The sequence below is a fragment of the Arachis ipaensis genome, chromosome B2, assembly GCF_059453495.1.
Source record: "Arachis ipaensis isolate K30076 ecotype BB chromosome B2, ASM5945349v1, whole genome shotgun sequence".
NCBI lineage: Eukaryota > Viridiplantae > Streptophyta > Magnoliopsida > Fabales > Fabaceae > Arachis > Arachis ipaensis.
Genome location: NC_142437.1, coordinates 123305664 through 123319468, shown reverse-complemented (window position 1 = coordinate 123319468; position 13805 = coordinate 123305664). Strand labels below are relative to the sequence as shown.

Sequence of the window (13805 nt, the reverse complement as noted above, 5' to 3'; positions counted from 1 at the left end):
GACCCAATGTCCCAATTCCAGGTCATGCATAGTCCAACTAACAACCCATTTTCGTTGGACCCAAACACCTAAAAGCTTTCTCTTACCAAAGCAAAAAAAAAAAATATATCCACGTGGAGAAAAGAGAAATAAACACGTGCGCCAAAAAAGCGTGTTCCCTCCACAAAGGAACGAGTCCCAACTCCCAAACACATTGGAAGAAGAAGAACCCTCAATCTCCATTGGTTTCTTCTCCTTCCTCCATGGCATCACCACCACAACCCTCCGCCATGGCCACCCACCCTAAAACCCCAACCACCACTACCGCTACCACCACCACTTCCTCCGTCAGTGCCTTCTCTCTCCTCTCCAACGCATGGCGCCACGACATTCAGCTCATGCGCGACCGTGCCACCTCATTCCGAAACCTCGCCATTTCCTTCGACCCTCCTCCTCCGCCGCAGAACCCGGCGGATATGGACTTCGTTAGGAACCTCCGCCTCAGGCTGCCGGCGACGTCGGAGGGGAGTGGCGCGAGGAGGATCAAGAAATGGCGATTACCGCCGCCGACGGCGACGGCGATGTGTAGTTCGAGGATTCGGATTGGTTTGGTGAATATAAAGGATGCGATTGTGGCGGAGGTTGAGGATACCGATGGAATTTGGGGGTTTGAAGGGGACAATTCGAAGAGGGAAGAAAAAGATTGGGAACCGATCCAGAAGCTGAAAACGAAGTTCAAGGAGTTCGAGAAGAACAACGAGTTCGTTGAAAAATTTAAATCAAGTTTGGTATGCTTCTTTCCTTTTCTTTCTTTCTTTCTTTCTTCTTTTTTTGTTTTTATTTTGCAATGAAAAAATCTTCTTTTTTTTCCTCGCATATTTGAACAAAATTTTAAAGCAATAAGAATTCCAGAAAGGGAAAAAAAAAAAAAAACTGTTTCTGTAGAAGCTGGAAAATTTTCAGCTACTATGACCATGCACTCTTTTGATGCTATATAGTATCATCTTAAGTGTTTTCTTAACTTAAAAGTTTCACTCGCTATCATATATTCTCAGGAGTTAAAATTTATACAAAATCCTGGGAGTATTAAATAGATAGGAGTGAAACTTCGAATTCGGTGAATTTTGTTTGATATAGTTACTTTTTTGTAGTTCATAATACTTTCAATTTTCATGTTTTTATTCTTGATATATGTTTCTGGGATTGTAAAAGACCTCACTTGATGAATTTATATATTAGATGATGTTTAATATTATCATCACTATTTAGTTGTCTGAAAAAGAACTCGTGTTAAGAATGTTTATGTTTTGTTCTTGCAGAAATTAATAAACAAGGAGCCTGAAGAGTCAAAGGTCAGTTGTTTTCTTTCGATCATGGGAATATGCCTAGTCAAATGCACTTCGGTTAAAAGTGTGTTAATAGTTAGTTAATTGGTTTTTACTTGTATGACAAGGTCCATTTAAATGTGTCAGTAACTGTGTTACGGACCAATTCTTGTATGCTTTGCACATGTGGTTTTGATTTGAATGAGGAACTATGGTTAATATTTTTCACGCAACGTCTGTTTCAGGATCAGGAAGTTCCCCCATTGGATGTGCCTGAACTTTTGGCCTATTTTGTGAAACAGTCTAGTCCTTTTTTGGATCAACTTGGAGTCCGCAGAGGTACGTACTTCATGTCTTTCGGAGGCTTCATTGCAGTGATTTTCTACTTCGCTTATTTTTGCTTGAAGTTTATGTTTCTGCTCTGTGTTAGTTAGCAAAATTTGTCAATAGTCTTAGATTTCTAGTTTGTTGGTCAAGTTCACTTTATTTGTTTTTCCAAATGTGATGACAGATTTTTGCGATAAGATAGTGGAAAGCTTGTATAGTAAAAGTAAGAACCAGCTTGTTCTGCGGTCCCTTTCAAGTGGAGAATCCTCCATTATTGGGAATGGAAATGTAAACGACGAATTGGATTTACGAATAGCAAGTGTTCTTCAGAGTACAGGGCACCGATATAATGGTGAACTATGGACAGATCATACAAAGCATGATCCATCCGAGAATAAGAGGCATCTGGCCATAGTCACAACTGCTAGTCTTCCTTGGATGACAGGAACATCGGTAAATCCACTATTTCGAGCAGCATACCTATCAAAATCTTCCAATCAGAAAATAACTCTGATGGTTCCATGGCTTTGCACATCAGATCAACAACTAGTTTATCCCGACAATATCACTTTCAGTTCGCCAGAGCAACAGGAAGTTTATATACATAATTGGCTTGAGGAAAGGATTGGTTTCAAGGCAGACTTCAAAATTTGCTTTTATCCTGGGAAGGTAGCTATTTTTGGACATTATTTGCATTCTACAGGTTTTCATGTCAAATTGCATTTAGTTTTCACACTTTGTCCTTCTTGTGCATAGTTTTCAAAAGAAAGACGAAGTATAATACCTGCTGGTGATACTTCTCAATTTATACCATCCAGGGATGCCGACATTGCCATCTTGGAAGAACCAGAACATTTGAATTGGTATCATCATGGCAGGCGTTGGACGGATAAATTCAACCATGTAGTTGGTGTTGTCCACACAAATTACTTGGAATACATCAAGAGGGAGAAAAATGGGCCCCTTCAAGCATTCTTAGTGAAGCACATAAATAACTTGGTTACGAGAGCACACTGCCACAAGGTATGATATTTATCGAAGCCTAAATTTACCTGCAACACAAGTAGCAATGTGGTGGTGCTTTTTCTTGATTAATTTTCAAGGAGTTATATTATCATAAATATATGAAGAGAGACAAAATGAACTAAGTTATGTTTTATTTCTTTTCAGGTCCTTCGACTCTCAGCTGCCACTCAGGATTTACCAAGGTCTGTAATTTGCAATGTTCACGGCGTGAATCCTAAGTTCTTGAAAATTGGAGAAAAGATTGCTGCAAATAAGGAGCTCGGGCAGAAAGCCTTCACAAAAGGAGCATATTTCTTGGGAAAGATGGTATGGGCAAAGGGGTACAAGGAATTGATAGATTTATTAGCAAAGCATAAGAGTGATCTTGATGGCTTCAAGTTGGATGTATTCGGTAACGGGGAGGATGCCAACGAAGTTCAGAGTATGGCTAAAAGATTTGATTTGAATATCAACTTTCAGAAGGGAAGAGACCATGCAGATGATTCGCTTCATGGGTAAGAATAATTTGTTATCTGAGCCACACAATTTAGATTATGACATATATATTTCCTCTTTTTCATGCATGTATTTTCTACATCACACATGAATCGTATTCCTAGTTCATGTGTTTAGTGCCAGATGCTAATACTGAACTTGATTTTGTAAATCTGGTTCCTCTGAGACATTATTTATCTACTTTCGTGAAGGTATAAAGTCTTCATAAATCCAAGCGTCAGTGACGTGCTCTGCACCGCTACAGCCGAGGCACTTGCCATGGGAAAATTTGTAGTTTGTGCTGATCATCCATCAAATGAGTTCTTCAGGACTTTCCCCAACTGCTTGACTTACAAGACACCCGAAGACTTTGTAGCAAAAGTAAAAGAAGCATTAGAAAATGAGCCTCAACTTCTTTCCCCTGAGCAAAGATATCAACTTTCTTGGGACGCTGCTACTCAAAGATTTCTGGAATATTCTGAGCTTGACAGAGTTCTGAATACGCAAGATGACACTGCAAACTCGAAAACACACAAGGGACAAAAGCGCATTTCTAAGTCAGTTTCAATGCCTAATCTGACAGAGATGGTAGACGGAGGAATAGCATTTGCTCACTACTGTTTTAACGGCAGTGAATTCTTGCGACTATGTACCGGAGCTTTACCTGGAACACGAAACTATGACAAGCAGCAGGCTCAAGACCTTCATCTCTTGCCCCCGCAAGTACAAAATCCAATCTATGGCTGGTGAATATAGATTGATTAATTCAGATCAGTGGAGCAAATTTCTTAAACCAACTATACAACGATACACTCTGAAGACAGAGACTATCATTTCATGCCCCTACAGGTAAATTATTTCACTAACGGCTTGTAATGAATCTGAAGGTTTAGTTTCTCCTTTGGATTATTGTTTTTGGTTGCAACTATAGGGCCTTACCAAGATTAGTCCAATTTTTGTTAGTGATTATAGTTTTACGAAATATTAATTAAACGAAATGTATGACTTGGTTTTGTTAAAATTACACATGAGAAGATTTATTCTCTTCTTGATGTCTACTAGTACTGATACATGTGGCAATAGCTGGTGATTCCCTACACCATCCAAGGTAACGGTTTCTTAAGCAGTTTTTAGCTCTTCAGTTACACTCTTCAGGATTCTTATATAAGTAGAAAGTACCTCTCTGAAATTTAAGGGGTTAAGGGTAATATCATCTTAAGTTAAAGCATCGTTACCATAATAATCATACTGATCATTTGCCAATAAGTTGTTCAAATTCATATATTTTATTTTGCCTCACATCCTAATATGAAAGTTAAGGAGAAAAAAGTTGCATAGAATTTAGAAAGCATTAACATGTGATAATTGAAAGTTGCATAGAATCTTGATTGTGCAAATCCATGCTTCTCTCATTAACATGTGCAAACAACAAAGTACAGTACAGGTACAAGCAGCAACAAGAAGTTATGCAAATCCATAGTTTGATCTTGCTCATACCCCATATGACAATTAAGAGAGAATAAAAAGGAGAAAAGGAAAAACAAAAAAAAAGAGAGAGAGAACTTAAGAAGCCAGGAATATAGGATATCATATGACAGCATACATTGAATTAATAATTTGAAAATTGAAACTCTTTTTCTATACTCATTTTACATAGAAACTCTTATGCGAACTATATCATCAGCACAGTATTGTACATATAACAAGAACACTTAACATAACTGTTGATTATGGTGCAACATTCACTGGGATTGGAGTTGAGAAACCATTTTTTGCAATGTTGCTGCCAACTCTTCTGGTTCTAATTTCGGCAAGTTCCTTAGTCCAATGTCAGTTTTAAATATCCTTAAACTGGCAGGAAGAATGGCATTTATTTGGCCACTTTGTCCAATTTCTCCAAAGTTAACATCTACCCTCCCTGTTTTACAATACACAGCAAAGTTTTCACAATTGTTCTTGAAAAGATTGTAGCTGGGGAAGCCTTTTTCGAGCACATACTTTGCTCGACGGACAACGATTTCATCTTCGTCTGAGGCTGCGAGAGTACACGTTCCGGCACGGAGTCTGACGAAAAAGTAAACCTGGGAGACGCCATACTCATACCGACATACATCACCACCGCCGGCTAGGAAGCAGTCGAGGCAAGACGAAACCACCCCATTCGCCTTGTGTGGATCCATGCATGTTGGCCTTTGACATCTATGGATCGAGTTTGAGGATGATGAAATAGTTCTTGTTGATGATTGTCCATTTACAGTGAAATGAATTACTGTTTCTTCACCAATGTAAATGCCTATTCAGTTAGTCATACAATGAAAGATTCAGTTGAGACTTGAGACATAAACAATGATCTATATGGCTGCGGTTGTTTATTGTCTTTCAAATACATGGACACAGACACAAATACATAAAAAGACATATACACAAAGATACACATTTTTTTATTGTGTTTGGTGATATTGGACAAGACACACGGTATAAACTAAATATCAATTTTACCCTTATATTATCACTAATGGGATAAGAACAAGAGTAAATTACTAAAGATAAAAGAGTAAATATTTGTGTTTCATCAATGTGTCTCTGTGTCTCATCTTTTTTGAAGGACACCAAATACATGTATTTTATGTATATCTGTGTGTCACCGTGTTTTTGAAAAATCCGTGTCTCAGCAAACAAATGATGGATGTGTACTACTGTGTCTATGTATTAGTATATGTGTCTCATCAAACAAACGCAGCATACATGAATGTATGTGTATCTAACTACAACATTAAAAGTTTAATTATACACTTAATATTTTTTGGTCAATATGTTAATTTTTTGAAATTATATTTTTATTTTAAATTTTGAATCCTAGACTTTAAATCTTAATTCTAAATCCTAAATTCTTTCAAAATAAAGATTAAAAAATAATTTTACAATAAAAAATTAATTAATATTAATTAGTTAAAAGTTGGTTTTATATACTTATTTTACTTTAAAATGTACCGGAAAATAAGATAATAGAGATAAATGGAGTAAAATTTTACTATATATATATTTTGGCCCAAAATATCATTTATTACATCCTAAATAATTATAAAGAGAGAAATTGAGAGAATAAAAAGAACCATGATGAGCATATAAATATGCAGTTCTCCAAGTGTAGATGTGATCCCCTGGCTTCAGGCTCTCTCTGGTCTCCCTATGAACAATCCATCATTTCAATTAATGAATTTTTTTTTTTTTCTTAATCAGAAAAAGAACAACAAAAATTTAACTCAATAACATACTGAACATTAAATGAAAAAAAAAAATCAATAAGCAAAGATGAAAGTTTAATAAGAACTTACTTGCTAGATTCCTGCCCCATATATATTCTTATGCTTCTCCTCCCTTAACACAATAGCCTTTGGATTACTCTCATATACACACAAACTCACCTACATAACTCTCACACTTTCACAGCTATAAGCAATACATAAATAAATAATCAAGAGTAGATACATATATTGCTTCACCTTCTTATTGTTAAACTATCCTTAATTATCAATAAATAAGTAGAGTAAATTGCAAGGATAAGACTATAAGACTAGCAACACCATGAGTCAAAATATTTATTTTTTAATTTGTAATATAAGTACTATATTTTTTTAATGTGGTTGCTATTATGTGAAAAAATAAAGGTAAAAATGAAAATATTTAATAAATTTTAAAATGTGAAAATAACATATATGTTGCACTGAAAATATTTATTTAAATTTTAAAACAACAATATTGTGAATTAGAGAGAGTATTAATATTCCATAATACTAAAGAGTAGAGAATATACCAAATTCTCATGTAACTTACTACACTTTTGAAATTTCTCATATATATTATCCAAGAAATATTTGCTTCTACTCTCAAAAGCATTTATGTATTAATTGCACAACTAACATCTAGCCAACCAATAAATCCCAACACCCAACTTTACAATCTCCTTAAATGGATGTTTGCATCTGATCCCCACCATTTTGACTTTGAGAAATTGAAGTGCCAATATAAATTTTTGATTTTACATTAGGATAAAATTTGAACCTAGAACCTTGCGTATATTATTATTATCACAATCTCTTGTAAAGGGAGAAGGAGAAAGAAAAAAAATTAAAGAAAAATGAATAGAAAACTCAAACTTGTGTGATATACACACACTTTTTTTGGCAAACACTTGTGTGATATTATTTTTATTTTAAAAATATTTATGATATTAATTTGATGCTTGAAAAATAAAACTCATCTGAGTCAAAATAATATATATTATAAACTTTTTTTGTTACATACATTTATAAACTTATAAAGTAACAAAATGGTAACAGCTTACAATGTTTTGGTATGTCTATGTGAATCAGACAAAGCCCAAATTAATATGACTGATATAAAAATGTCAATATGACAAAAAAAAAAAAAAAAAGGAAGATAGATTGAAAGTGAATAATGAAAAATCCTAATGAGTTTCACTTCTTGAGGTTCCTTTAAATGAATGAGAGTAGATTTTCTCACCTGAAAAGATTCATTTCGAAAAGAAATATTAAAAAAGAAAATAAGTGAATTAATTTTTTTTAACTCAGAATTACAAAATATCTTATGAAATACATAGAAAATATTTCGAATTTGTTAAAGGTTAAATTATTCTGTCGATTTCTATAATTTTATTAAATTTTTTAATTTGTAATTAAGTGCCTTTCAATTGAGTTTCTATATTGTTTTGAATTTAATAATTAGATTTTTACTATACAAAAAACGTTAAAGTTAATAGAATATTTTCCAAAATTGAAGATATTCACATCTAATAACTAAATTCCTAAATTTGAACATCTTTTTATTTTTTTAATATTCTGTTAATGTTAATATTTTTAGCTTAGCAAAAATTTAATAATTATAAAATTTAAAATAATATAAAAACTCAATTGAAAACTTTTAATTATAAAAATTTAATTACAATTTTAATAAAATTATCGATTGATAAAGTAATTTAAGCTTAAAGGTTAAATTATGATTTCTCATTCCCATCACCTCATCAAATTGTAAGTTTGAACTTGACATCCCTTTATTACAGACAGCATAGCATAGGTAAGACTGGTAATATATACCCTACTTGCGGATATTTGATTTGGATTAACCTGTTCGAGTAGGGTTGTCTACCCTACTTGCTGCAGGTAGGATAGGGTAGGATGCAAATTTGTCTGTGGGTAAGGTAGGGTACGGGTTTAGAGTATACCCTACCCTACCCTATCCGCATCCTTAATATATTATATAATATATATGTAAAAGTTATGTATGTAGTGAAGAAAGTGAGTCTTGTACTCACAATCTTCTTCTTATAAAAACTTGAAATAATCACTAAACTAGTTGATGATCATATTATTTGTAATTTTATGTTGGATTTCTTTAAAATTTTATTGTTTTTAATTTTAATTTAAACTTATTAGTTTTTTATTTTCTATTTTATTAATATGTATGAAACTTGGAATGGTTGAATTTTATATTTATTTGAATTTTTTTTTTTTGTTTCTGCAGGTAGGATCGGGTAGGGTAGTGTTTAGAACTTTAGAGTGCGGGTAGAGTTAGGGTTGAGAATCTCTCAACCCTAAGCAAGTAGAGTAGGGTAGGGTAGAATTTTAAGAAAGTTTTCAATTCGCGGATAGAATTAGGGTAGAGTCTAAACCCTACTCTATCCTACCCATTGCCAACCCTAAGCATAGGTATCAATATTATTATTTTATTTTTACTGATGGTTATAAATCGTCAGTAATATTTATTGGAATTTACAACGAGACTTTTACTTAACTTTTTAGTCGTAAAAAATGTTGTTGGTAAAATTCGCATTCTTATAGTCTATTACATAACTTCTAATTCATTGAAAATTATTAAACTCATCCTTTTTTCTAGAAACAAAATTTATTATATATTTTTTAAATTTATTATGTTTATACTTTTTAAACAAAATCATCTAAAGAATTTGGTTGTTTTAACTATTTTAAAATTCATAATTAGTTTAATATAAATAAGTAGCATTGTTCATTATATCAAATAATACAATAAATTTTTTTTATTTTTTTTATTCTTTCATAATTTTATTAGAAATGAAAATATTTCTTCTCCCATATCTCTTCCAAACTTTTCTATTGGAGCATATATACCTTATAAAGGTTTTTTACAAGGTTGTGAGAACCGGATCGGTCATTGAATCGGTCAAGTGACTAGTTCAATAGTTCAATAATTCAATCGAAATTGAACCATAGTTGAACCGATTTAATTAAATATAGAGTAAAGTTATAAAAAATTCAATACATAATTTTAAAATGTTAAATTCAATAATTTTTAAACTAATAAGATTCAAAATTTAACAATTTCACAAAATGAACAATACATAATTTATCATTAAAAGGTCATAAACAACTTCAAATATCAAAGTTTATAACTAAAGAAATCAAAACGTACATAAATGACAAACACAATGTTTTGTAACCAAAAGAAACAATATTCAACAAACAATACTTCAACTAAACAAAGACATTACTCATCAGAAGTCATAATCATCATTAAGTGTTCCGATGTCTCCATCATAAATAGGTAATCCAAAGCCAGCATCTTCAGAAAAACCACCAAAAGAAGTATTTAAGGATTCAATTACAACATCATCAGGCATATCCACTTCAACTTCCATGTCTCCTCCATCTAATAAAATAGAAAGAAAACTCAATAAGAAATTAATATTAATGACATGTATCTTTATGAAAGGAAATAAAGTTTGCTATGTCACTCACCATTAGGATACGAAGGCATAGCATTATCAGTGTATATTAAACTTTCAATGCCTTCAACATCTCCATTAGTAAATTCAGGATCATCCTCATCTGCCATTACCCAAAAATCTGCCGTGTCAGTGCTTTGAATGTCAATTGGATCATAATTCCTCTTCTTTCAATGCAACCTAGATTGAAGGCGTAGGTTATAGGTGACATAAATAATGTCACTTAGCCTTTGATGTTCTAACCAGTTCCTCCTCTTTGAATGGATTTGTTCAAAAAAGCTCCAATTTCTCTCACATCCAGATGAAGAAGAGGTTTGATGAAGAAGACAGACTGCCATTTTTTGCAAATTAGGAGCACTCCCACCGTGTAACCTCCACCATTCACCTGCGTAGATATAAAAATCAAATACTTTTTAATGTCTATCACCAAACATATTAAACTTTCAAACTAAACTGAACTTGGATATGAAATAACTTACCAGGTTCGAGTCTTGATGCCGCTCTCTTAGCACTTTCCCTTCCAAAACTTTATTTACAATCTCGATACAGCTATATCTCTTACATTGCGGCAACTGAGTCATCACAAAATGTTTCAACATTATGTTGTTGTTGCTGATCATTTTGTGACTGTTCCATCTAAATTCAGAATGACAACATTCCAGAATCCAGACCAATATATCAATTCATAGTTCATACAATTCATATGGCATTCAACATAATTAAATTCAGCAATTCATCTAGTTAATTCAACAGATCAGAATTGAAAAAATTGAACCTACATCAACAGAGTAGAATTCTAAAAATTGAACATACATCAAATTTATTCAACATTACAGAATGATTAATCATATAATAAACAAAATAAAAAAATTAAAAAACAGAACAAGAGAGCAGAAGAACTCTGCATCTGAAGAACATGAACCTACTTTAAATCTGCCCTAAATTCTTCACGAATAAAAATTTAATTAAAAAAACCACAGTACTCAAAACAAAAACTCAAAAAGATTGAAAAAATGAAAAATAGAAGAACAGAAGAAGAGCAAGAACTAACCGCATAAGAGCACAGAAGGCCAGAGCCAAACGACGACGCTTCGGTGACGGTGACGACAACAAGCCGACGACCCGCGACGGTGAGGCTTCGACCCGCGACGGTGAGCCTTCGACCCGCGACAGTGGCGCTTGGCTACGGCATCTGTTTCATTTGACGATGGCAGTTGTCCTTCGTAGGCAGAAGGTCGAATAGATTAGGGTTGGGAATGGGAGGTGACCAGGAGTCTTTTTCGAAGATATTAGGGTTGGAAAGTGGCTACAATGCATTTAGACTTCACTAGTTCACTTCAGCCTTCTTCTTTTTTTCCAGCGCCAAACGACGCCGTTTTGTGATTTGGGGAGAACCGGTGCCTGCTGAAACTCGGTCGGTTCGTCCGGTTCGTCGATTAGCCACTGGTTCAATCGATTTTTATCGGTTTTTTGCAAGATGGTTTTACAGGTGGACCGAACCGACTAAGTGATCGGTTTTCGATTAATCCGGTTGAACCGACCAGTCTGATCCGGTTTTCAGAACATTACTTTTTGTCATGAAAAGAATGAGATTAAGTGACAATGTAACAAAGTTTAATTTCATATATTAATAGTTATTAAAAAAATTTTAAATAAAAAAGTTAAATTTATTATTATCTCAAAAATTATATCAATACAATGCAAACATATGATAAAAGAATGGAAATGTAACACTCGATATACATCAATTAATAAGTCCATATAAATTTGTTAAATTTTTAACCTTTAACTTGGAAAAAAAAAAGTGAATTGGGCAATGATGGTGTAAATGGGTTTTGAACAAATCATATCAATCTTGTGAAGAAGACATGTAGGATACCACTGCCCTAATATGTATGTGGGAATCTCATCATTGATCAACACAGAAACGATAATATAGGACCCATATCCCCCTATCCTCAATTATTGTTTTCAAATTTTCATCAACTTGATTCATGGCCCTACCACTTTCAACATTGTCTTCAGTTTTTTTGGTATACATATCCTAATTTTATATTGCTTCTATACCAAACTCTTCCATTCTTGAAGTGATAGACAGATAAATCTTAGAAGGATTTGTATATATAAGGCCAGGTTTAAATTGTGGAGATATTGAATTTATAATTTTATTTTGCATTATTATATATATTTTAGCTATTGATGTGATTTTTCTATTATTATTTTGTTTATGATTTGAACTTGAGTCTATTACAATCATTACATCCCGTTGTAATCTTAATTAATATGATTACATAGTTGTTAGGGTTTAACATCCATATTTTGTTCTTATACCGTTTGAATATGATTGTTTTTGAAAAGAAAATAAGTATGATTTAATTTTGATTCATTGGTAGTACATAGAGTTTTATATAATTATTTAATTATATTTATAAATTTAAATAAAAAATTTAAATATTTTATGTATATAATCTTTTAATTTTTACATTATTAGTCCTTTCTATTTTTTTTTCTCTTTTTAAAATTATAATTTTTATATTACCCTCTCTAAAAAATTATTCTAGCTTCGCTCCTATGTATATATAACAATAATATTAGTTGTGCATTAAAATTAACTATCAAAATTAATTATTAGTATAAAATATAGTTAAAATATAAAATATATATTAAAAATATATAATAACTAATTTTAATTATTAATTTTAATATACACATATAGTATTTTTTAGGTTTAATTATTCTGCTGGTCCCTATAATTTCGCAAAATTTTTAATTAGGTCTCTATACTTTTTTTTTAATTGAGTCCTTGCACCAATTTTTTTTTTAATTAGGTCCCTACACTTTTTTTCCTTTTATTTAGGTCCTGTACCAATTCTTTTTTTTTTAGTTGGATCCCTATAAAATTAAGCCAATTACTACTAAAAGGGACTTAATTGAAAAAAAAATTTGGTGTACGGACTCAATTAAAAAAAAAAGTATAGAGACCTAATTGAAAATTTTACGAAACTATAGGACAGAGTAATTAAACCTATTTTTTATTATGCACAAAGAAAAATAAAGAGTATATATATATATATATATATATATATATATAGTTGTTGCCACAAGTATCTAATAATCATCTGATTTGATATATTAGTTCCCTTTCAAGTTTATAATTGTGAAAGATCATCAGATATACATACATGACTTTCAGAAAGCTTTATGAACTAATTGATTTGGATATCAATTATTATAGTGTGTATATATAGTAGCATGAATAATAATGAATATCAACAACTGATAAGGGGAAAGAAAAAGAGAACCTCATAGAATGATGTACGAGAAAATCTTCATAAATTGCTGGAAAACGACACACTATCCATTCATAAACAAAAAGAAATTGCAAATACACATGCTGATCTATCTTGATAGTGAGATAATAATAATAAGAAAATAATATAAAACTAATAATAAATTAAATTACTTAGAACTTTGGAGCTGTCTATGCTTTCCTAGGCACTAATCCTCAAAACCTTAGTTTATAATTATTATATGTTATTATTCTAGCTAAAAGAAAATATTCTACAAACACACAAATAAAATACACAAAACAAAAAAAAAAAAGCAACAGAGTGCATAATTTCAATTTTAAATATTTATTAATTGGTAAAAACTCAGGTGAAGTTGACTTCACGTGAAGTTGATATTAAAAACCGTTAGATAAAAATTTAGTCAAATCAATCAAATCATCTAACGGCTCTCAATATCAACTTCACGTGAAATCCACTGCACCTGAATTTTCACCTTATTAATTATCACTTGGTGGCGATTCTCCAACAAAGCCAATTAATGAGAATCAATGTGATTAAAAATTATCATAAGCCTTTTTCATTAATTATTAATAATGCAAGCTTCTG

At 32.0% G+C, this 13805-nt stretch overlaps 2 protein-coding genes across 7 annotated transcripts; one reads left to right on the top strand and one right to left on the bottom strand.

The window, feature by feature from the left end:
* The first annotated feature begins 158 nt into the window (after positions 1–158).
* Positions 159–5475, top strand: LOC107626341 (digalactosyldiacylglycerol synthase 1, chloroplastic). Of its 4 annotated transcripts, none has more exons than XR_015905024.1 (8): positions 159–767; positions 1299–1331; positions 1556–1643; positions 1816–2300; positions 2388–2654; positions 2802–3151; positions 3344–3980; positions 5068–5475. XR_015905024.1 is itself a non-coding variant. In XM_016329205.3 (7 exons), exons 1-7 carry the CDS (start codon positions 243–245, stop codon positions 3879–3881), a joined length of 2286 nt encoding a protein of 761 aa, XP_016184691.1. In that variant the 5' UTR covers positions 159–242; the 3' UTR covers positions 3882–4174. The 4 variants fall into 4 exon arrangements, 2 of the variants coding, with proteins under 2 accessions (XP_016184691.1, XP_088360358.1); XR_015905023.1 differs by having other exon boundaries at positions 164–767; positions 1550–1643; XM_016329205.3 differs by lacking the exon at positions 5068–5475 and having other exon boundaries at positions 3344–4174.
* Positions 4695–7074, bottom strand: LOC107626340 (protein LEAD-SENSITIVE 1). Of its 3 annotated transcripts, none has more exons than XM_016329204.3 (3): positions 6467–7074; positions 6245–6318; positions 4695–5424 (listed from the first exon to the last, which is right to left on the bottom strand). In XM_016329204.3, exons 1-3 carry the CDS (start codon positions 6484–6486, stop codon positions 4874–4876), a joined length of 645 nt encoding a protein of 214 aa, XP_016184690.1. In that variant the 5' UTR covers positions 6487–7074; the 3' UTR covers positions 4695–4873. The 3 variants fall into 3 exon arrangements, with proteins under 3 accessions (XP_016184690.1, XP_088360359.1, XP_088360360.1); XM_088504233.1 differs by having other exon boundaries at positions 4695–5406; positions 6467–6636; XM_088504234.1 differs by having other exon boundaries at positions 4695–5400; positions 6467–6636.
* Between the last annotated feature and the right edge of the window lie 6731 nt (positions 7075–13805).